General features: G+C 65.9%; 3 protein-coding genes across 7 annotated transcripts; all 3 read right to left on the bottom strand.

Moving 5' to 3' along the window:
* Positions 1 to 676: 676 nt before the first annotated feature.
* On the bottom strand, positions 677 to 1790 carry FUT7 (fucosyltransferase 7; the record flags this gene model as incomplete). The annotated part of the gene is given in 3 exon segments (XM_079706939.1): positions 677 to 1705; positions 1708 to 1736; positions 1739 to 1790. Coding segments are annotated over 3 exon segments (1110 nt in total).
* A 5365-nt stretch (positions 1791 to 7155) lies between these two features.
* NPDC1 (neural proliferation, differentiation and control 1) lies at positions 7156 to 12983 on the bottom strand (the record flags this gene model as incomplete). 4 transcript variants are annotated; one of them, XM_079706593.1, is made up of 9 exons in its annotated part: positions 7156 to 7318; positions 7387 to 7483; positions 7620 to 7702; positions 7791 to 7875; positions 7968 to 8034; positions 8105 to 8275; positions 8364 to 8498; positions 9662 to 9808; positions 12863 to 12983. In XM_079706593.1, the coding sequence occupies 9 exons, from the start codon at positions 12981 to 12983 to the stop codon at positions 7250 to 7252; spliced, it is 975 nt and encodes a 324-aa protein (XP_079562719.1). In that variant the 3' UTR covers positions 7156 to 7249. The 4 variants fall into 4 exon arrangements, with proteins under 4 accessions (XP_079562719.1, XP_079562720.1, XP_079562718.1 ...); XM_079706594.1 differs by having other exon boundaries at positions 7620 to 7699; XM_079706592.1 differs by lacking the exons at positions 9662 to 9808; positions 12863 to 12983 and having other exon boundaries at positions 7620 to 7699; positions 8364 to 8869.
* A 2117-nt stretch (positions 12984 to 15100) lies between these two features.
* Positions 15101 to 20794, bottom strand: ENTPD2 (ectonucleoside triphosphate diphosphohydrolase 2; the record flags this gene model as incomplete). Of its 2 annotated transcripts, none has more annotated exons than XM_079706589.1 (9): positions 15101 to 15707; positions 15809 to 15943; positions 16874 to 16993; positions 17083 to 17337; positions 17794 to 18021; positions 18101 to 18260; positions 18487 to 18637; positions 19227 to 19344; positions 20678 to 20794. In XM_079706589.1, the coding sequence occupies 9 exons, from the start codon at positions 20792 to 20794 to the stop codon at positions 15504 to 15506; spliced, it is 1488 nt and encodes a 495-aa protein (XP_079562715.1). In that variant the 3' UTR covers positions 15101 to 15503. The 2 variants fall into 2 exon arrangements, with proteins under 2 accessions (XP_079562715.1, XP_079562716.1); XM_079706590.1 differs by having other exon boundaries at positions 15809 to 15874.
* Positions 20795 to 21562: the final 768 nt, after the last annotated feature.

Here is a 21562-nt window from a genome sequence, read left to right as displayed (position 1 = left end):
TGCGGTGCCATTCAGTGTGGCTGAAGGAAGCTGGGAGGACAGAGGCCTGGGATGGAGAGGGCGGGATCCGACCAGGACAAAGGCCTGTGTGGCCAGGGTGGCAGGGGGAAGCAGACTCGACACGTGTCATGCCATTCGTGCCCTTTGTTTCTTTATTGATTGGTGTCCCTTCCCCCAGGGGACTGCCTGCAGGCTGTCAAAAGCCCAAGAAGCTGGTTGGCTGTCTCGGGTCCAGGCCACACAGGTCTGTACGCGGGGCTCCATCCTGCACATTCCAGACGAGGGGACCGTGGCTACAGAGGTCAGGGGCCCAGGTTTTGCCCCCACAGACCTCAGGAGGACAGCCTTGACCGGCCCAAGATATGATCAAGGTGGGGAGGGAGGGCCTCTGTAGCCTCTCATCTCTGATGGGCCCCAGCGACATGCACCCCCATTGCTCCCTCCCTGCTCGCACCTCTGCCCCCAAATAGTGGCTCCAGTGCCCACCCGCCTCCACCTCCGGGCAGCCTGCCAAGGCTACCCCTGCTTCCTGGCCTCCGTCCCCAGCACCCAAGTCAGCCTGTGGGTTGCCCATGGGGGTTGGTCGGATGCCGGTGGGTTGGATTTCAACACCCAGGCCTCTGCCCACACCTCCGGCTCCCAGCCACCCTCCCCTGCCTCCTCCAGACGGCAGAGTTCAGGCCTGGAACCAGCCCTCGAGGTCCTGGTAGGCCTGGCCACGGGGCAGGTGGGGGTAGCGGGCGCAGATGGTGCAGAAGCGTTCCTGCCAGTCGACGAACAGCCGCACTCGGAGCCGGTCTCGCCAGGCGAAGTAGCGCCGATAGCGGCTCTTGTTCATGCCGGCGAGGAAGGCGGCCAGCTCGTGGGCCGAGCCGAAGTCGTCCACGTGCACAAAGGCATCAGGTGGGGCGAAGGCCTCGTAGGTGACCCTCGAGGGGCCCAGGACCACGGGCACCGTGCCGGCCAGCAGCGCGTTGCGCCAGAACTTCTCAGTGATGTAGTCTCGGTGCTGGGAGTTCTCGAAGGACAGGTAAAAGAGGTACCGGGCCACGGTGGGCAGCAGGCAGTCGGCACACAGGGGCTGCTTGCTGGCACGGCCGAACACATCCACCTGCAGGTGGGGCGCCAGCTGCCGGTACAGCTGCACGCGCCGCTGCCGCTCCTGGAAGTTGCTGACCACCCAGGCGGCCACCCTACTCTTGGCTGGCAGCGGCGGTGCAGGCCCCTCACGGGGCTCCAGGCGGCCGTACGGCACAAAGATGTCTGAGTCACGCCGGTAGCTCAGCACCCAGTTGAAGACCCCACGGAAGCGGCCGAGGCCGCGGGTGTGGCTGGGCGACTCCATGGAGGCCCACACCCAGGGCTGCCCTTGCGGCCGCTCGGCCAGGGGCAGGCGGGCCTGCCCGGTCTGCAGCTCTCGGTGGTGGAAGACCACGGCGTTGGCGCTGGCCAGCAGGCTGCGGTTGGTGGTCAGGCGGCAGTGGGCCACACCGTAGCTGGTGCAGGTATTGCTGGGCAGCTCTGGGGGCTGGCTGGCGAAGGGCCAGTGCCAGATGAGGATGGTGATCGTCGGCTGGGGTGCCGGAGCTCCCGCAGGGGCCGACCTGAGCAGCCACAGGAGCCAGAGGGCCGAGAGAAGAGCCGCTACCGCCAGGCCCCCCAAAGCCCGAAGCCTCGGAGCGGGGCTGACCCCTGCACAGGACACAGGAAGAGAGGCTGTCTCCTCGGGCTCGCCCCAGGCCCCGTCCTCCCAGCCCAAGCTTCCCCGAAGACCACACACTCACCGGCATTATGCATTGGCAGCTCCCACATTAATTACTCGAGAAGCCGGAGGTTCTCAAATCACAGCTGCGGCTGCACGGGGATGCCCTGAAATCACGGCTGCGCCCCTGCACCCAGCCCCACCTGGAAACTCTGCCCTTTCATCTGCTCAGGAGGAGGGCAACCAGGGTACCTTCCCGCTCCTGTCCCGCCCTCGCCCCCGCCCTGAGGTGACCTTTGGCATCAACGCCATCCTCACCCCGCCTCCCCCTCTGGCTGCTGAGGGGAGGCGGCTACAGGAAGGGTGCCCAGCCAGGGTCCAGGACCGTGTCCCCCACCCCTGCTGGCCTCTGGAAAGGCCTGGAGGTGACACACGGGGCAGGCATGGGAGGCAGGAGGAGGAGAGGGCCCGCGTGACCTCAGGGAAAGGGAGGCCATCCTGAGCGGAGGTGGCCCCTGCCCCTGCCCCAGAAGGGTGGCCCAGCCATTGAGCACCCAGCTATTGCCTGCTGCCCAGGCTTGGGGTGCCTGTGGAGAGCAGGCATGCTTCCCTCAGAGGCCAGCCGAGCCCAGGCCAGCACCACCTCCCCCAGTGCTGTGTCATCACCCACTTCCCCTGCTCACCGCCCGCTCAACTCCGCCGTGGGCTCCCAGACCCTCTTGCCGCAGATGTGCTGCACTCAGCTGTTTGCCAGGAGGCTGAAGTCTCTCCTATTCTTTGCTTCTAATTGGGCCACTCCACCCCACCCCACCCCACCCCTGCTGCCTCTAGGACACCTTTGTCCTGGAGCCCAGATTCCCAGAGAGGGGTTCCGTCCAGGGGTCCTAGGAGTGTCTGCCCACACAAGGCCCCAGCACATGTCCATGGTGGGCAGGTGCCAGGCTGGGCCTGGCCCCGGGGTGGGCTGTGGGGCTGCCACGCCTTCTTTCCCCTCCCAAGGACCCGTGTCTGTGGAAGCCCCGGCTGAGGGGCCCCAGGTTCTGGCCGGCCGGGAAGAGCTGCAGGAACCTGGGGTGGGAGGCCTGCCCTTGGGGGCTCCAGGTCTCTTCTTCCAGGTCCCACAGCCCAGGGTGGGAGTGGGGGCAGGGAGGGGGCTTTCCAGGCTGGAAAGGGAAGGAGTCGCTCTGTCCCTGACGTGGGCAGGGGGCTGGCACCCGCTCCAGGAAAAGGAAGGCTGAAGTCCAGAGTCCCTCTCCTCCCCCGCCGTCCGGCCAGCCCTGGAGGCCCAGGCATGGAGGTCCAGTTCCTTCCCCTTTTGCTCTGGTTCCTCGGAGCTGGACAGCCCTGGCTCCGGCCTGTACCCTGTGCTCAGCCATCAGCTTCCTTCAACGTGGCTGGACGTGGCTGGGCAAGGCCCAGCCCTCATGCTAGTGTCCTAAAGGCCTCAAGCCAGTCCAGTGTTTGGAGGCTGCGGGCTGGGTGTCGTGGAAGGAACAGCAACCAGGAACTGTTGGTTGGATCTGCCGCCCACGCCATCCTGGGCGCCTCCCATCACCCCGAAGTCCCTGTCCTGTTCCACTCGGGCTCCCGGGGCTGCTGGCCTCCCCCAACTCCTGCCCTCCAGTGAGGACCAGACTGCCCTCAGGGCAGGAACCGGGGAGCTGGCAGCAGACCCGTGGAGGGGGACAGAGGCAAGTCCAGGAGAAGGGGGGCACTTTGGCCCCTCTGAGGCTCCCCACCCCCTGCATAACCTCTGAGCTGCGGTGGGGCCTTGTGCAACATCGGCGGGGGCGGGGGGCGGAGCGGGGGCTGCGGGATCTGTCGGAAACCATCTGGTGGCCCAAGGTGTGGATGCAGCCGCCAGGCCTGGCTCCCAGGGGTCAGCAACGTCAGGCCCTGACCGGAGCGGACAGCTGCTGCCACCCCTGCCCTTCCGGCACCCAGCATTTAGGGAGAGGACCACAGTGGCACTGGGCCTTTGGTCCCACCCAGGCATCTCTTCCCTGGCACGGGGGCCCCGGAGGAGACCACCCCTCTCCCTGTGGCAGGCGGCCCTTGGGCGGTGGGGGAGAGCAGGAAGGAGCTGATCCTACCACAGCCTGCTAGTGACCTGGCTCCTGGCTGCCAGAGCCTCTGCCCTTCCTGTTTGCACTGCCAGGCTGGCTGGGGCCCTGCCACCGGTCTCACCCACACCCGCAGCCCGCTCCCTTCCTGGGTGGACTTGAACCTCCCCCACCCTTACGCGAGGTCTGCTGCTCCTAGGGGCCCCTGGCATGCCTGCCAGTCACTGGGGCCCCCCTCTTCGTGAGAACCTGCTGGCTGGGAAATGGGGCTCCAAGGTTGGCCCAGAGATGGGTCAGAACGAGAGGTTCTCAGAGGAAAAAAGAAAAGGTGAGAGAGTCTGAGTCAAAGGGAAAGTGGGGCCTCCTCCTGCCAGCTCAGCCCTGGGCCTCGGAGTCACTGGGATGCAGGCGGGCACCCACCTCCAGCTTAGCAGCCCGTGAGCATCTGGGACCCAGGAACACAGGGTCACTCCCGCAGCTGAGCGCAGGGCTGCTCCAGGGCCAGCCTCCTGGCAGGCACCGATTGGAGGGCCCCCCACCTGTCCCCAGGGTCCCTGCTTCCCACTGCCCAGGGCCCAAGGGAAGAGGATCCCCCCTCCGGCGGCCTTCGCAATGAGATAGGGGCCAGCGGACTGGGTCAGGGAAGGGGGGGCAGGGGCTTGGGGTCCCCCAGGGAGAAGGGCCTCCCTCAGCCCACTCACCGGGCGCAAGGCCCCGAGGAGTTCCATGCCCGCTCCCCATCTGGCTTTTTGACTTCCACTGGCCCCAGGCGAGCTCAGCAGAGCCGGCCCCTGCTCTTGGTCAAATCCTCAACCACCCTTCCTTTCACAGGCCCTGGGGTGCAGGGGGCTGCCCTGGGGCTGGAGCTGCTGCTCCCGTCCCCAGCCCAGGGGCCCTGCCCACGAGCACTTTTCCTGGCCACGCCACCAGGAGCCCTGAGCCCACCTGGGACTCTCGCAGGCCCCACCTCTGGCAGCCCTCAACCCCCCTCCACCCAGTTCTCACTAGAGGGTGTGAGGGGGCGGGGCCGGTGATGCACGTGTGCCTCCGCTCTTAGGAAGCTTCCCTGGCCTGGTGTCCTCCCGAGTGTAGGTGCCAGAGGGTGACACCGCCACAGCCCAGCATAGACCCTGGGGCTAAGATGGTGCTTGGCACAGACCGCGGGGTGGGGTGGCCCCCTAGTCAAGAGCCTAGGCAGTGGGAACCTCCCCAGCTGCAGACCCCAGGGGGAGATGTCCTCCCGCCGCTGCTCAGATTGGTCCTCCTGCCAGCCTGGGCACCCACCTTCCCAAAGGCACTCCCTGAGCCCTTGCCTCACCCTCTCTCTGAGAGTAAAGGGTGTGCGGGCTCCCTCTGCTGCCTTCAGCCCGCTCCTGCAAGAGCCGGTGGCTGGGAGCATGGCCACCAGGGGGCCTTCTGGGCACGTGTCTGGACTTGGCTCTGCTCAGGCCCACCCTTGGGGCAGACAGCTGGGCAGCCAGGCTCTGGCCCTCTCTCCCTGAGGCGCCCCTCGGGCTGGGGCTGCGTGCTCCCCACTCCTGCTGCCTAGGTGCTGTCGTCTGGAAGGTGACAGTGGTCAGCATGTAGGGTGGCCGCTCTCTGCCCAGGTCAGGCCAGCACGAGGTGGGAAAGGAAAGTGCCAGGAGCCCAGGGACTGACCCCAGGGCTCCAGGGGAACCGCCGGCCCTGGGTCTGCAGGGTCCAGCTGGCGAGACAGACTGGCCTGGGCCGGATCAGCCTGGGTGCCTTGCCCTTGAGTGAGAACTTAATCTCTCTGCCCCCCAGTTTTCTTCGTGGCTACCTCCCCTCATGATACAGATTAAACGACAGTGGACGGCGGTACTCGTCGCCCTGCCTGCATCCCACCCTACTCTCATTCCCAGCTCCCTGTACCCGGCCCATTTCATCTCCCACACCAGTGCATCAAAGGAAAACTGAGGCTTCCTGCTGAGGGCCAGCCCAAGGCCACAGCCCAGGAGTCAGGGGTGGGCTCTAGCCCCAGAAACATACCGCTTTAGGACAAGCCATTAGCTCTAAGCAGAGCCAACCCCATTTCCCCGGCCCAGCCCCACCTCAGGGACCTGACTGTCCTCCCCGTTCACGGCTGCCCCCATCCATCTAGGAGCCAGAGGTCCAGCATGCTCTGGACGCCCCACCCCTAGGAATCACTAAGGGGCTTCTGAACCCAACCCATCCCTCATCCCCAGCCTTGGTGAGGCAGACAGGTCTGATACCCACACCCTGTGTGCACCAGGCCCCCACTGCCCCTGGACCCCAGAAACCCCTCTGCCAGGCCCAGTCCTGGCACTTCTGACCATGAAGTTCGGCCACCACTCTGGGCCTTCAGCTGGAGGTCACCCTCCCCCTCCACTGGCCTCCTTGCTCCTTGGCGGGGGATTGGGGTGGACCAAGACCCAGCTCCTGACACTCAGGGCCCCTGCCACCTCTGTCCCCTAACCTGGCCCACCCACCTGTGTGCAGCCTGTGTCCCTCTGCCTGGCATGCCCCCCACATAGGCTGCAGGGGCCCACAGTCAAGTCCTGCATGCCGTCCCTCCCCGCCCTCCAGCCCATGTGGACACAGGGCAGGAATGGAGGCCTGGGGTGCCCGCTCCCAGCCCTTTTTATCACACAAGAGGACGGGGTCTTGAGGGAGAGGCACCAACTTCAGACTGGCCTGGCCCTGCGCCGCACTCCTCCCCTCCCCGGCTCTGGGGCACGAGTGTTGGTGGGGGGAGGCCTGGAGGAGAAAGAGGTTAGGGTGGTCCTCTGTCTAGGAAAAATAAAGCATCCCTTCCCCAGCAGGCGGTGACAGGGTCTTCCCACGAAGGGCACAGAGATCCCACCTCTCTAGGGGTGTGGAAGGAAGCCTGAGGCCCGCTCCAGGGTCCCTCCACCTTGGCCCCCAGTCGGGGGGAGGGGGAGGTCAGTCTCCAGCACACCCAGCCAGTTTTTTTTTTTTTTTTGCGGTACGCAGGCCTCTCACTGTTGTGGCCTCTCCCGTTGCGAAGCACAGGCTCTGGACGCGCAGGCCCAGCGGCCATGGCTCACAGGCCCAGCCGCTCTGCGGCATGTGGGATCTTCCCGGACCGGGGCACGAACTCGCGTCCCCTGCATTGGCAGGCGGACTCTCAACCACTGCGCCACCAGGGAAGCCCACCCAGCCAGTTTTGAAATGTACTTTAATTGGCTTGTCTCCGGGATTCCCAATCCATGCCTTGTCTCTCGGGTTGTCTTCCTCCCCTCGACTGGGGGTGTCCAGATGTGAGGGGGCGTCCAGATGTGAGGGGTCAGATGCAAGGAGGAGCAGAGAAGGTCCCTGGCAGCAGGGCGAGTCCCCCCGCAAGGGGTTCCCAGCCGCCCCGGGGCCCCAGCCACAAGCACACGAGTGTCAGGACACAGTCTCTTTAATGGGAAAGGCTGGGCCCTGACCCTCCCCACCCGTGGGCGGCGCGTCCACGAGAGGGTGGGCATCAGCCTTCGGGTCACTGCAGCGGGGGCGCGGACAGCGAGGCGTGGTCGAACAGTGGGTTCCGCACCTCCATCTCTCCAGTCTGCGAACGCTGGCGTTAGGTGGGTCCAGGGCAGGGGAGGGACACCCGCCGCCCACCCCCGCACTCACCGGGGCCAGGCCGGGGCACTCGTACACCGTGAAGTCGCCGTCTTCGTTCTCCTCTTCGGAGGAGGCAGAGTCCAGCTCCTTGGGGGGCTCCTTATGCCTGGGTGGGCGCAGGAGCGTCGGGTCCTCCCTCACCCTCCAGGTGCCAGTGGCCCGGGATAGGGGCGGGAGCAGCGGGCCGGGGGAGGGGTGGCTGGGCCTGGGGTGGGTGGGGCGGGGCGGGTGGGGCTTCTCACCGCTCCAGGCACCGCATCTGCTGCCTCTGATGCTGGTAGTGGTACATCTCCGCGCTGTGCGCCAGCCGCTGGTCCCCGGGCTGCTGCGGGAGTGGGGAGACAGGGTCAGGCCGAGGCAGAGGGGCGGAGCGGGACGGGGCGGGCGGGGCGGGGCCGGGCGCGGTCACACACCGAGATCCTGGGCGTGGCTGGGGAGCTGGGTGCCTGCGGGGCCGCGTAGTCGGCTTTCTGGGTCAGGCGAACGTCTCGCTGCAGCCTGCGGGGGGCAGTGGAGCCACCACACCTGAGACCCGCGGGGTCACCACCCGGCCACCCGGCCGCCCGCCCCCAGCCCGGCCCCATGCTCACCGACACCAGCAGAGAATGGCCACGGCAAGGGCGGCCGCGCCGGCCACGGAGCACGCCACGATCAGCACTGCAGGGAGGGGGCGCAGTGAGGGCAGCCTTTCGGGCAGGACCCTGCCTCCCCGCCCGGCCAGACTTACGGAGGGCAAGGCCGTCACCGCGCCCGCCCCGCGGCTCCAGCGGGGACATGTGCACAGGCCCAGATGACACGGTGGAGCGCAGGGAGGAGGTGCGGGGCGTGGGCGCTCCCCGCGTGGAGGGGAGGCCCAGGTTGGGGCCCCGGCCACGCTCTGAGAGCCCCATGGTGGATGCTGCAGAGGGAAGGCAAGTTAAACAGCAAGACCAGGCTGGGGTCAAGGGTGGTGGGGAGCTGGACAGGGGAAGGGGGCGGGGTCTCACCAGCCTCCGGGAGCCGCTGTCGCCCCTCAGGCTGGGGTGGGGCCGTGAGCCTGGAGTGCCCCGCCTCCTGCCGGGCTAGCTCCTGGGCCAGGAAGTCGATCTCATCTTCCAGTCTGGGCTGGGGCAAGCCCTCCCCTGGGGAGGGTGAAGGGCCATCAGGTGGAGAGGCCCCCAGCCCCTCCCTGGCAACACCAGCTACAGGGAGCCTTCCGAGAGGGAGAGAGGGAGAGGCCCATCTGGGAGCCCATCCCCAGGCCGAGGCCTCCTTCTCCATCCAGGCTCCTCCCAGGCACCTGTAGCCAGAGGACCAGGTACCAGCCTGCCTGCTCCTGGCCATCCCGGTTGCCATGGTGACAAATAAGGGAGCTCTGTGTGAGCACCAGCGTTCCCAGGAGAGCGGGCAGGGGGTGGAGGTGCTATGGGAACGTGCAGAGGCCAGGAGAAGGGCAGGGGTCCTGCCCCACACCCCGCGCATTACCCACAAAGCGGTGGGAGGAGCACAGGGACAATGCGTCACCTGGCCCACCGCCTCCGCTGTCAAGATGAGCAGGACCCCCCAAGGAATGCGGAGAAGGCCCATTCTGTACCCCCGCCCCCACCAGGTCATCAGGAGGAAGGGAGGGCAGCTGCTGGGGCGGGGCCGTGGCTGGGTCCCCCTCGTCCCTGCCGTGGGCACCACAGTCCGGACAGAGGCTCCAAGTAGACACCCCCGCTCAGCACCCAGAGCGCAGAGCATGCGCCTTCTGCAGCAGGCCCCCGCCCCACTCGCTGCCAGGAACATGCTCCTCCAGGAAGCCCCTCCCAGCCCTCCCGACTCTTCAGCCCCCAGAGCACCCTCTGCAATGCCCCATCACACCTGGAGTCACTCTGGCTGGTACCATCCCGACAGACTCTGGGTTCAGGCCGGCGGGCAGGGCACCGCCAGCGCAATCAAGCAGACAGGACAGGTGAGTGATGGAGAGAGAGGGGTCGCTGGGCAAGGAGCAGGGGCGGCCCAGCGGGTGGAGAAGTGGGTGCCTGAGGGGTTTGGGACCAACCCTGCGGAGACCCAAGCCTGGGGAACTCTGACCCTGCCTCTCCCAGAATCACCCCAGCACACTGGATACCTCTTGCCCTGGGAGGGACTAACTGCCCCAGGCCTCAGCCCGCCACCCAGCTCTGGGCTGGTGCCATCTGGAAAGGATCACCAGGCCACCTGGAGGGTGACTTGAGAGTCCCTGGCACCCCACAAAGCGCAGGAGACCTGAGAGCTGAGGCTGGGGTCAGATGTACCAGGTGGGGGAGGGAGGAAGCCATACCCAGAGGCTGGTGCATCCTGGGCACACAGAGCCCCTGCTGGTCCTCCTGGAAGGGCTGAAGGCAAGGCCCACAGACACGTGCACCCGGCGGGCACCGCGCCCGCCTCTTCAGGGCACAGTCCAGGCTCCCAGGACAGACGGCTGCATCTGAGAAGAAAGCAGAGGCAGAACAGGGTCACGGCCAGCCTGACTCAGCCCCTGCACAGTAAGTAGGACTGTCCTGGCCACCCCAACCCCTCCCTACAGAGCTGGCCAAGCCTGGCTCCGGCCATTGTTCTGGGTAGGCCCTTCCTCCCCTGCACCGGGGATCAGAACCAGGAAGACAAACAGTCCTAACACTTATCGGAACTCTCTTGCCTCACCCCCTCCCCAGAGTCCACTTCCCAGACCTGAGCCAGCTCTCCGCACAGGAACTGTCCCCTACCATCCAGAGAACACTGAGCTCTCCCGGTTAGGGCCTTGCAGCGCTCCAAGTCCCATCTCCAGTCTCAACCTGTCCTAGAGTGAGTCTCTCATCCCTGCCCAACCTGGGAGCCCCAGAGCGGGGGCCCAGGTCGCTCCCTCCCACCACCTCGGGGCTGTCTCCTATTTCAGGGCTGCCCCCCCCTCCACCGCAAACCTCATCATGACATCCTACAGCCCTAGAGGGCCAAGCTGGGAGACAGCAGAGGTCGAGTCACTGCCCCCACATCTAACCTCTGGCTTGTCCCCAGGGCACAGCCGAGCCGCTGGGGCTAGGGATACTTGGGACGGAGTCTGCCAGTCTCACTTGCTTCGGAAACAGAAACCAGGCCCGGGTCACTCCTGCAGCCACCACTGCCAGGGACTGGGGAGGGCCTGGGACTACAGGCCAGGCCATTTCTAATTTGGGGCCCAGACCTCAGTGTCCTGTACACGTGACCAAGGCTCCCATCCTGATGCTGGGGGGTGGAGGGGGGTGGCCCTCTCTGCCTCAGTTTCCTCTCTGCATGCAGAAGGTGAGTTGCCTCAAAGCTGGGGAATGTCTTGGGCTTCCCTAGTGGTGCAGTGGTTGAGAGTCTGCCTGCCGATGCAGGGGACACGGGTTCGTGCCCCGGTCCGGGAAGATCCCACATGCCGCGGAGCGGCTAGGCCCGTGAGCCATGGCCGCTGAGCCTGCGCGTCCGGAGCCTGTGCTCCGCAACGGGAGAGGCCACAACAGAGAGAGGCCTGAGTACCACAAAAAAAAAAAAAAAAAAAAAAAAAGCCGGGGAATGTCTCAAGACCTGGGACACTAGCCCCATTCACGGGACAGCAGAGCCAGTGGAGCCAGGGGGAGACCCAGCAGAACCGTCAGTGGTGTCTGGGGAGGTGAGGGTGGGCGCATCTCGGAGAACCAGGACCAGTCCCTGCTGCAGGAGGGTGACATGGGGCATCCGGGAATGCCGGCTCTGTCCTTCTCCAGACTTTGGCTGGCCTGGCTTGGTTTCCTTGGTAACCTGACACCCACAGCCTCTTGGCTGTAGGCATCCCTTCAAGGAAGTTCCAGCAGCTCCTACAGCAGGTGGGCAAGTGGGCTGAGATTCCCATCCCAGGGATCCCCCCTCCAGCACAACCTGGGTTGGCAGGCACCCATATCAGTGAGCTGGGCCCAGGGCTTGGGCTAGTTAAACATTAAGCCTGTGCCAGCTGGTCCGTCTGGACCCCACCCACCAGCCGGGCACCTGGGGAGCCATGCAGTCCCAGCACCTAGTGCAGAGAACCCAGAGTGTGCCAGAGCAAGGGTAGGGGCCTGAGTTCCAGAGCTGGCTCTGGGTTCTGGGTTCCAGGGGCCTCCCGCCACTCCCAGTCCCCCACCCCGGGAGGATGTGGCTGCTGCCCATTTAGCCCTGGGAAGGCCCCTGCTCCAGACTCAGGGTAAGGGAGGAGGTCCCAGGAACAGCAGCAGCTGGAGAGTGCCTGGCACCCTGCCCCACATCTGGGCGCACACAAAGCTGATGAGCAGCTGGGGCGGCACCTGCCCACCCCAGAGGCTCAGTACAGGGACTATAATCCATTTCCTCAGAAGGCCCCACCCTGTATGCCCTGGAGCCAGGCCATCAGCAGGCAGCCCCCCCCTGGCCAGCCATGCTCTGGCCCTTAGGCCCCCTTGGGAGCCTCCCCTAGTGGTGCCAGGCCTCTGTCCAGGGGTGCTGTGGCCAGGAGGACGCCTGCCCTGCTCTGGCCTCTTGAGGTCACACATGCAGACCACACGCACCGCCCAGGTTAGCATCCCAGCGGCATCATACAGTGGTCAATTCTGTGCCTCAGTTTCCTCATCTGTAAAATGGGCTAAGAACACTTCTCCTATGGGGCTGCCAGGAAAACTGGGTGAAGTCATGGGTACGAAGTCTCCCAATTCTGCCACCTGGCAGAGTGCATTTTGGGTTCTGGGTTCCTGCAGACCTTTGGAACCTCAGTGCCCACCTGGGGAGCCAGGAGTGTCTCCCAGAACCCTGGGCTCATCCCTCTCTGCCTCAGTCTACCTTGGGGGGTGCCCTCCAACCCCAAGCACAGAAGACAGAATGGAGGGGCCCTGCAGAGCAGAGGGTGAGTGTGGAAGCAGAGACTGTAAGCTCCTCCTGTCCCCACTGAGGCCAGAGCAAAACCCTAAGCCTGGGACAAGCTGTCAGATGCCCAAGAAAACTTCAGACCCCACCATGGCAGCAAAGCAAGGCGCATGTCCACCACCCGAGGCATAGGGACTGACCAGCACTGCGACTCCGACTCCAGGACGGACACCGGCAGTAAGGCCGGCAGGCACCCAGGGCCGGGCCCACACCCGGGGTGCCCGAGACGCGCACACACAGAAACGCCCACGGGGCAGACTCCAGGCCGCGGGGCCACGCAGAGAGAGCCCTCCTGAGACACCGACCCACCAGGCTCACGGACCCAGACAAAGACAAGAATCGAATCAACTTCAGGCTCGCCGCCAAGAAGCCGGGAGAAGCCCCATCCAGTGGACCCCTCGGCGGCCCGGTGCCGCGCCCTCCCCGCCAGGCCTGTTTACCCGGCTCTCGAGAGGCGGGGCCGGCGCGGTGGCTCGCGGGCTGGGCCTGCGGGGCCTGCGGGGCCTGAGAGGCCTGCGGGCCCTGGCGAGGGCGGCGAGGGCGACTGCGGCGCCGCGCGGCCGGACCCCCGCCCAGCGATCCCCGGCCCCGGGGCGCCCCGCGCGCGCAGCCTGCGCCCAGTGCACTCGCTCACCCGGGCGGCGGGCGGCCGCACCACGCAAGGCCGCGCCGAGGACGAGGCCAGAGAGCAGCAGCCGCAGCAGCCGCAGCAGCCGCAGATGCCGCGGGGAGGGTGGAGGGACAGGCGTCGCCATCCTTCAGCGCCGCCGCCGGGGCAGCATGGCACCGCGCGGCCCGGGGCTGGGCACAGGCTCCGGGCGCCGCGTCGGGGGAGGGGGAGGCGGCGGCGGCGGCGGCGGAGGAGGAGGAGGGGCGGAGGAGGAAGAGGAGGCAGAGGCCGAGGAGGCGGAGGATGAGGAAAAGAGGCGGCGGCGGCGCTGACGCTGCGGCAAAGGATCCGGGACGGAGGCTAGGCAGCGAGAGGCGCGCGTGCCGGGAGTGCGCCTGCGCGCTCCACCTGCGGGGGCGGGACGGCGCCGGGAGGCTGCGCCCCCTCTCCCTCCCTCCAGTTCTGCTCCCCCTTCCACCCACCCATCCAGCCAGTCCTCCGGGTGCCTCAACCACTGCCGCCTGTGCTGCCGAGGATCTTCTCTAGGCTAGGGACTGGTTGGGGATGGGTTTCCCCTGGACGCGCTTCCCCCGGGCCCCGTCCCTCTCGGGCTGCTAACTCCCACCCCACCCCCACCCTCCTGGAGCGGAGGACCTGCCTGGACCTGGAAGGACACCAGGCGCACACAGCTGGACAGGTGCACAGAGATGCCCAGGTATGCGCAAAGACCCACCAGGCATTCAGACACACTGTGAAGGCAAACACACACGCACAGAACTAGGTCGGTGCCGGTGGCCACTGTGGTTGCAGTGGGACGGCCGCTCTCAGTGAGGCCACCAGGGGGCAAGAGTGACCTGGAGGTACTGATGACAGCCAGCTGAGAGCTGTCCACGGTGCCCAGGTGACAGCCTTTTAGCTCCGGGGTGCCCCACGACAGCAAGCACTGTGATGCCCCCTCTTACCCCCCACCGGCTGCCTCCTGAGAGCACCCGCACCCCATCCCACCTGGAAACCTCCCAGGCTCACGTTACTGAGAGAACAAGTGCGGGGGGGGTGCCCAGCACGGTGCTTCCTTTCAGCCCTTTGTGTTTCAAAACTTCGAAGAGGGGGCTGGCTGCCCTCAGGTTTGTGAAATGGCTCAGACACCAGCAGAAGTGTACGTGGTGCGTGCGTTGGGCAGGGGGTTGATGAGCGAACAAGGACCGCCATCCTCCCACACAAGGCATGACCAGACAGAAATAGTGTCTGAGCTCACTTCCCAGAAAGGGGGAGGCGGCGGGGAGATGCAGCCAAGACCACGCGTTCCCACGCTGGAGAAAACAGCGCTTAGGGAAGGGGGGTTGCAGGAGCGGCAGGTCGGGGTGGCTGATGTCTCTTGAGGATGCGGAAAACAGCACCTGGGCAGCAGGGACGCGACGTTTGGTGTGACTGCACGGCTTGGCGCCAGAGCCAGGCTCTTGGCAAGGGTCATCCTTCTGAGCAATGGGCCCTTCGTTCCTCTTGGCCCTGATCTCCACATCCCCCGACACCACCTCCTGTTGAGGGTTTGCCCCCCCCCAGGTCTTGAGCACTGCCTGCACCCTAGGCAGCTGCCTTGCCCACTCACTCTCCTGCCTGCCATTTGCACCCGCACCCCAGGCCAGCTCGAGGCCAGGGCCCAGACTCCAGTCTGGCCTAGGTCACTGCTACAGATCTGCCATTGCTGCAGGGGCTCTGCTGGCCAGAGAAGACTCAAGGGACTCGGGGACTCTTTTAGGCCAGCCAACTGGCAGCTACTCCAGGCCACAACCGTGGAGCAAGAGACCAGGGTCAGTCAACACCACCCCAGGTCTGGGCCCAGAGAGGAAGGAAGTAGAAACAACCGGGGTCCTCCCTCAGGACCAGGAGGGGACCTGAGCAGCCAACACAACTGTGGGGAGGGCATCCTTGGTGGCGCAGTGGTTAAGAATCTGCCTGCCAATGCAGGGGACATGGGTTTGAGCCCTGGTCCCGGAAGATCCCACATGCCGCGGAGCAACTAAGCCCGCACACCACAACTACTGAAGCCCGCGCACCTAGAGCCCATGCTCTGCAACAAGAGAAGCCACCACAGTGAGAAGCCCGCGCACCACAACGAAGAGTAGCCCCCGCTCGCCGCAACTAGAGAAAGCCCGTGCGCAGCAACGAAGACCCAACGCGGCCAAAAAATTTTTTTTAAAACTGTGGCGAGGGTGGGCCGGCAACAGCAGAGACGCCCCACCCCACGGATATTCTCTCCACTGCTCTATGAAAAACTTTTTACTACAAAATTTTTACAAGTAGGCACTGGGCTTGCTCCCAGCTTGTGGGCTCTGACCCTCCCCCTAAAACCTAAGACTGGGGATGGGAAGGGACTCTCAGGACTCCATTCCCTGGGGACCCAACCCTGCATTCACAGGCTGAGGGCTGCGGGGTGCCTGAATCCCCACCCCCATTAAGAGGAGGAGGAGCACTAGGCCTTGCGATGAAGCCAAGGCTGGAGTGGGCAGGAGGGGGCTGGAGTCGGTTCCCTTCATCTATCCGGGCCAAATGTGGGCGTGGGCGCTAGAGTCTTGCTCCGGGGCTTCATTAGGGACAGAGATGTTGAGAGTGGGGTGGGGTGAGGCATAGGGGACTTAGGGCTGGGGCAGCTGCCCCCAACCCGCCCCTAGATGGCGCTCGGCGACTTGGCAGAGCACGCCCGGTGCAGCAGAAGGACGGACGCAGCCAGGGGCATGGCGGCGAAGAGCAGAAGGAGGACGACCCAAGAGCTGAAGTCTGTGCCCTTGCGCAGCCCGGGCGGGTCGGCGGGGATCAGGTTGGTCAGGTTCAGCATGTAGCCAAGCGCCCAGCCGACCGCGGTGTCCCCGGCCTACGGGCGGGAGGGGCGGCCTCAGCCTTGGCGCAGCCTGGGAGGCCCCGCCCCTCCGCGCTGGGCCCCGCCCCCCTGCGCGCGGGCCCACCGGCTCCCACCTTCTTCTGGAAGGTCACGCCTCCGAAAGCGCGCTCGTCGAAGCCGTAGCCGCGGCACAGCAGCTGCTGCACGAATGTGGCCCCAGCGCAGTAGTCGGGCAGGCGAGCCCGCTCCCCAGGCGCCCGAGCCTGCAGCTGGAATGCAGGTGGGAGACTGTAGGGCCAGCGGCCACCGGGAGGTCTCTGCCCCACCAGACACAGAAAGGCAATGCAGGGCTGGAGACCCCACCGCAGGTCCCAGAAAGAACGAGGCTGAGGGAGCCACCCCCAGGCAGAGCTCTTTCCTCAGGGAAGAGCAGCGTGACTTCTGGATGGCAGTAAGCACCTGTGCCTGCGAGGGAGACCTCCAGGGGACAGCAGGGATGGCCACGCAGGGGGCAGAGGGCTGCAGCAAACTTGGCGATGGTCGGGGTAACAGGAGAAGCTCTAGGCTTGACCCCAGGCCCCTGGGCTTGCCTCCCGATCCCCACTTTCCCAGCACCCCCAAGTCTGTCTGAGACTAGCCACGAAGAGGACAGGATGGGGCCTCCGTCACCACTGAGCCCCACTCCAGAGACACTCCAGTGCCTCTCCTGGAGTCACCTCTTCCTCTGCATGCGCGAACCCCTCCATCCTTCACCTGGAGCCAGTGTCCGGTCCATGGTGGCAGCCAGAAACCTGAGGGTTTCTCAATCCCCCACCCCCAATTCTATCTGCTAAGTCTCCCCTGAGTCCTCTGCTTGGCTGTTCTCCCCAACACTCTCCCAGCTACACTCCTCCCCACCCTGTCCACTCCATGCTCCCTGCTGCCCCAGGGCCTTTGCACTGGCTGTTCCCTCTGCCCTCCTGATCTTGGTTCTAGGGTCAGGCCTCAGGGAGGCTTCTGCAATCTCATCTGGCTCCCGGCCTCCTTGCCGTAGCCTGGCCACTTTTCAAGTATGATTAACAGTGTATCCCCCACTGCAGTGGGCATTCTGAGAGGCCTAAGACCCCCTCTACTCGTAGAGCAAATGAATGATCGGGACGCGTGACGCTGGCTGGCTGAGCCCCCTGCGCAGCCCTGGAGGAGGGGGGTGCAGGCCTCACCTCACTCCACGTCTGGTTGCAGATGGTGACCACGGCCGCCTCTAGTTGCTGCAGGGTTGCCACGGGCAGCCCCATCACAGTTCTCAGGAAGTCCACCGTGTAGAAGAAAGCAGAGAAGGCCTGGGAGGGGGGTACAGTCACACCGTGACCAGACCCCAAGCACTTCAGGGCACGCCCCCGGCCCCCCACCCCCAGTCCTCTGGACTCACAATGAACTTTCCAGCCAGAGGGGGCTGGAAGATGCCGTTGAAGGAGCATCTAGAGAAGCCGCAGGAGGAGAAGTTAAAGAGCTCAGAGATGAGGCCACGGCACAGGGCAGGGTCGCTGCTTCCCGACAGGCTGACCTTGGCGCTTCTGTTGAAAGTCTGGGGCCGCTGGGCTGCAGTGCATGGCGACTCATACACATCCTGGAGCAGCACATGAGTGGAATAGCCCTTCGGCCAGCAGGGGTGGAAGCCATGGGTCTGGGCAGATGGCAAGGGTGTGTGTGGCAACACCGCCACTCCAAGCACTGCCCACCATCCCCACCCTAAGACCCTAGGAGGGCCTCCCCAGAGGACCAGCTGATAAATCTCCCACAAGTTCCACTTTGGCAACATCACTTCTGAGCTCAGGAGCAATCCATGGCTCCCCCTTCTTGCTGGACAAAAACCAACCCCCTTAGGCAGGCAGTCCAGGTCCTCTGAGATCTGGCCCTGGCCCTCCTTTCTCCCCAGCCAGCCAGTCACCAGGCTCACCTCCAGCCCCTGGGCCTTTGCCCATGCTGGATCCCTGCCCACCTGTCCTTACAGCTGATGAAAGCCCGACGTTGGTTCCTGGAGAAGCCCCCCTCAGTATGGCTGCTGTTCAGGCTCTGCTCTGGGCCCTTGGTCCCCACTCCCCCTGGCTCCCTACCTCCAGAAGGACTCAGTGGAGGGTACCTGGAGTGCACTGGCCAGCAGCCTCCAGAGGACCTGGTCACGGCCGTAGCAGAGGAAGCTGTGGGTGTAGACGCGGTAGTGCTGGCCGTAGAGCCGCAGCTGGACCTCATTGGCCGGATCCTCAGCTGGGCTGGCCGTCTCGAAGGTGATCTGTGTGGAGGCGCCCCCCAGGTCCATGGCCCCCAGCGTCCCCTTCCTTGGCCGGAACCACTGGCCCACCCAGCCATACTGTGGGAAGTGGAGGTTGAGGTCAGCCAGTGGGTGGGTGCCCACACCCCCGGCTCATCGGGCTGGCCACCGGGCCCACCTTGATAAAGTTCTCTAGCAGGTAGTTGGCGGTCACCCAGCCAAACACCCCCTCATCCTGGGCCGAGAGGATGCGGGCACCACGGAAGTCAAAGGGATACTGGGTCAGCGTCTGCGTCGCGGCCGCGAGCACGTTGGCCGAAGCCTCTGGACTGGTTAGGCTGTGACACAGGGAGGACTCTGAGGGGCATCTTCCCCAGGTGGCCATGATCCTGCTGCTGGGGTGCACAGCCAGCCGAGGGGGCCCCAGCCTAGGGCTGCTGCTGGGGTGCACAGCCAGCCGAGGGGGCCCCAGCCCAGGGCTGCTGCAGGGGACATGCGGGGCCCACCCTGTGCTGAGGCTGTCGTGGTCCCCGGGGCCAGGAGGTCAGGGGATGGCACACTCACTTGAGCAGGCGCATGCCCGCTGTGGCTCCCAGGTAGAGGGGCGTGCCTGCGTGTCTCTCCTTGGGCACATCCCGAAGCGCCTGGTTCAGGCATTCCACAAGACTCTGCCCAGCCCCAGAAGGGTTGTCAGCGTAGCTAGAGATGCCCCCACCTAGAGGGAGGCAGCAAGATGGACCTAAGCCTGGTGGGCAGCCTCTAGGCGGACCATAGGCCAGCAGGGCGGGGGCGGGGGGGGAGGGGCTTGTGCTCCTAAACCAGGTGGCAGCTGAGACCAGTTCAGAGACAAAAGGGCCCACCCGTGTGCCACCCACAGTCTCTGAGCTGCCACCTGCCCAGTGGATGTGCACACAGGTGCCAGGACAAAGCACTGGCTATTGTCAGCACAGCCTAGCCTGCCCAGGGGCCTGCCTGGGTGTGCCCACTGGCTCCTCGGAACCCCTCCTGCCCCACCTGGGATGTAGAGGCCAGTCTTGGGCCAGGGAGGGCCCAAACCTTCCAACTGTTTCTTGGGGCTTCTCTTCTAGGAAAAGAAGGGACCCAGCCTTTTCTAGGAAAAGAAGGGACCCAGCCTGTCTTTGGGGGAGCTCCTGCAGCTCCTGCCTGGACTGGGCCCCACCCGGCATCAAGCAGAGGGTTCTGATGGCTGGTGTCTGCAAAGGCTACGGCCAGAGAGGGCTCCTGAGGCCCTACAGTGAGTGGGTATCCAGGCCAGGGGCGCCTAGTGCTCAGGGGACCCTTACCACGCACATCACAGGAGCTGTGCTGGCCCACGATGCCTGTGTCGTTCTCTTTGTCCGCTGGCCACTTGTAGATGAACATGGATGTGTGGGAAGAGCCAGCATCCAGAACGATGCCATACTGGGGGTGGGGGGAAGGTCAGCCTCAGGAGGGGGGCGGGGCCCTGAAGCCATGCCCTTTGACTCTCTTAGCTCTCCAGCCCACCCCACCGCACCCCACCCTGTGTCAAGGGTGGAAGCTTCAGAATGAAGTTCTGAGGCTCAGAGAAGGCCAGGGACAATCACTGTGACACAGCTTGGTTGGGGGGAGGATGGGAGTGGAGGTGGATGGCCCTCTGACTGCAGGAGTCTTCCTGGCAAGGGCAAACTGAGGGGCGGGATCAGAGTCAGGGGTCCCGGGACGACCCTTGGAAACTTGCCCGGGGGGCATGAGGTCCCCAGGCTGCAGGAGAAAAGCTACAGCTTCAAGAAGCGCCCCTTCGGGCCAGCTCTTCCTTCCTCCCCTCTGTCCCTATCTCTCTGACCTCAGCCCAACCTGAGGATGTGGAAGTGAGGGCCCCAGGGGGAAGGCTGGACTGAGGCTGAGCGTGGGCCTGCGATAAGCAGACACCCCCTCCCTGGGCCCCAAAGGCAGGGCCACAGAGAGCTGCCCCGGCACCACACGGGCCTTCCAGGCAGGTCGGGCGGGTGAAGGGGCCGCTCTGGTCCTCTCCCTGACACAGGGAACTCCAGCAGCAGCAGGCCAAGTGGCCCGCCCCACCGCAACCCTACCGGGTGGTCGCCCTTGACTACAAGACATCCACCCCAGCGATCTCCATTCTGGGCTCCTGGGCCTTAGAGCACCCACCATCCACCCACGCACCAAGCCAGCCCACAAGCCCAATAGAGGGTTAGGGAGGGCGGGCTCCTGGAGGCTGAGTCTGGCGGGGATGCGTGCGGGGATCAGGCCTAGCCCGCTCCGACCCCTTCAGGACCAGCCAGGGCTGCCCCCGCACTGTGGGAGCCACCGGAGAGGCTGGGGAGGAGTCCCTGGGCCCCAGCGCCTGTTGCACCCCATCTGGGCCAAACCCCGAAGCGATGCCTCCCTGGAGGCCGAACGTGTTGGGGGCGCGGGCCGGGCCGCGGCCTGGGGCGCCCCGGGGGTGCGGAGAGACGCCCCTCGGCCGCGCCGCGAAAGGCTCCGCGGCGGGCGCGGCGAGCGGCGAGCTCCCGGGACTTCGGCCTCCCGCACCGCGTCCCCCGGAAGCGCCGCTGCCGCGCCCTGGACCGGGACCCGGAGCGCTGGTGAGGGGCCTGGGACCTCATCCCGCCGGGCCGGGAGCGGAGCGCGCGGGGTCCCGGCTGCCACGCGGGCGCAGCCTGGCCCTGCTCGGTCCGAGCCTCCCCGCCCGGCGCCCCGGCCCAGCCAACAGCTCCCGGACTGCGCCGGGTGGCCAGGGCGCTCCAGCGTGCACCTTGAGGGCGGGCGGCTCCCGGATGTCGCGGGTGGGGACACACAGCAGCAGGAGGCCGGCGAGGCCCGCCGCGGCCAGCAGCAGCGGCGGCAGCAGCGACAGCGCCTTCCCGGCCATGGGGGCGCGGGGTGGACCAGGCGTTGACGGCGCGGCGGCGGGGAGCCGAGAGGCGGAGGTCCCGGGACCGCGGGGTAGGCGCCTGGGGCGGAGCGCGGACCCGGTCCACGGCTGCCACGCCCACTGGCGGGCCGCCCCGCCCACCTCCCGCTTGGCTCCGGAGCACAGGTGAGAGACGCGGCGGCTGAGTCACCCGCGCTGCCCCTCCCGGCGCCGTGGTCTCAGCCCAGGCGCCTTGAGGCTATGTCCCACCTTCCTCCTTCCTGTCCGCTCAGCCCCAAAGATTCACCCCTTCTGACCTGTCCCCCTGACCTGTAAGTGCCTGACGACCACGCTCTGCCTCTGGGCACTCCGCTCCAGCAGGACCTAGAGAGCCCCCAGCCCCTCCGGCCTTAGGGCACGGCGGCAGAAGGCCTGGCCTGGGGGTGGGCTGGGCTGCCTCCCAGGCAGGCTTGTTCCAAGGGTCATGCCGCTGCAGAGCTGGCTTTCCCCTGGCCTGGTCCTGAAGGAAGGAGGCAACGCCAGCTACAGGAACCACGTGGGCTCCCTGCTGGGTCCCTGCCATGCCCTCCCGGCAAGAAAGGGCTGACCAGCCTGCGATGCTGACCCAGTCCTGGGCTGCATGGCAGGGCACCGCCCTGGTCACCCCCCAGGACACTGAGCTGACCCAGGCTGAGCCTGCTCTGGAGGGGCTGAGACCTCAAAGCTGAGTGCCAAGCAGGGTGAAGCCAGACCTACTCCACACAGTTCCAAGGTGACAGATGAGAG

Source organism: Hyperoodon ampullatus (genome assembly GCF_949752795.1).
Source record: "Hyperoodon ampullatus genome assembly, chromosome: 6".
NCBI lineage: Eukaryota > Metazoa > Chordata > Mammalia > Artiodactyla > Ziphiidae > Hyperoodon > Hyperoodon ampullatus.
Note: the sequence above shows the minus strand (reverse complement) of the source record. Positions and strands in the feature narration are given on the sequence as shown.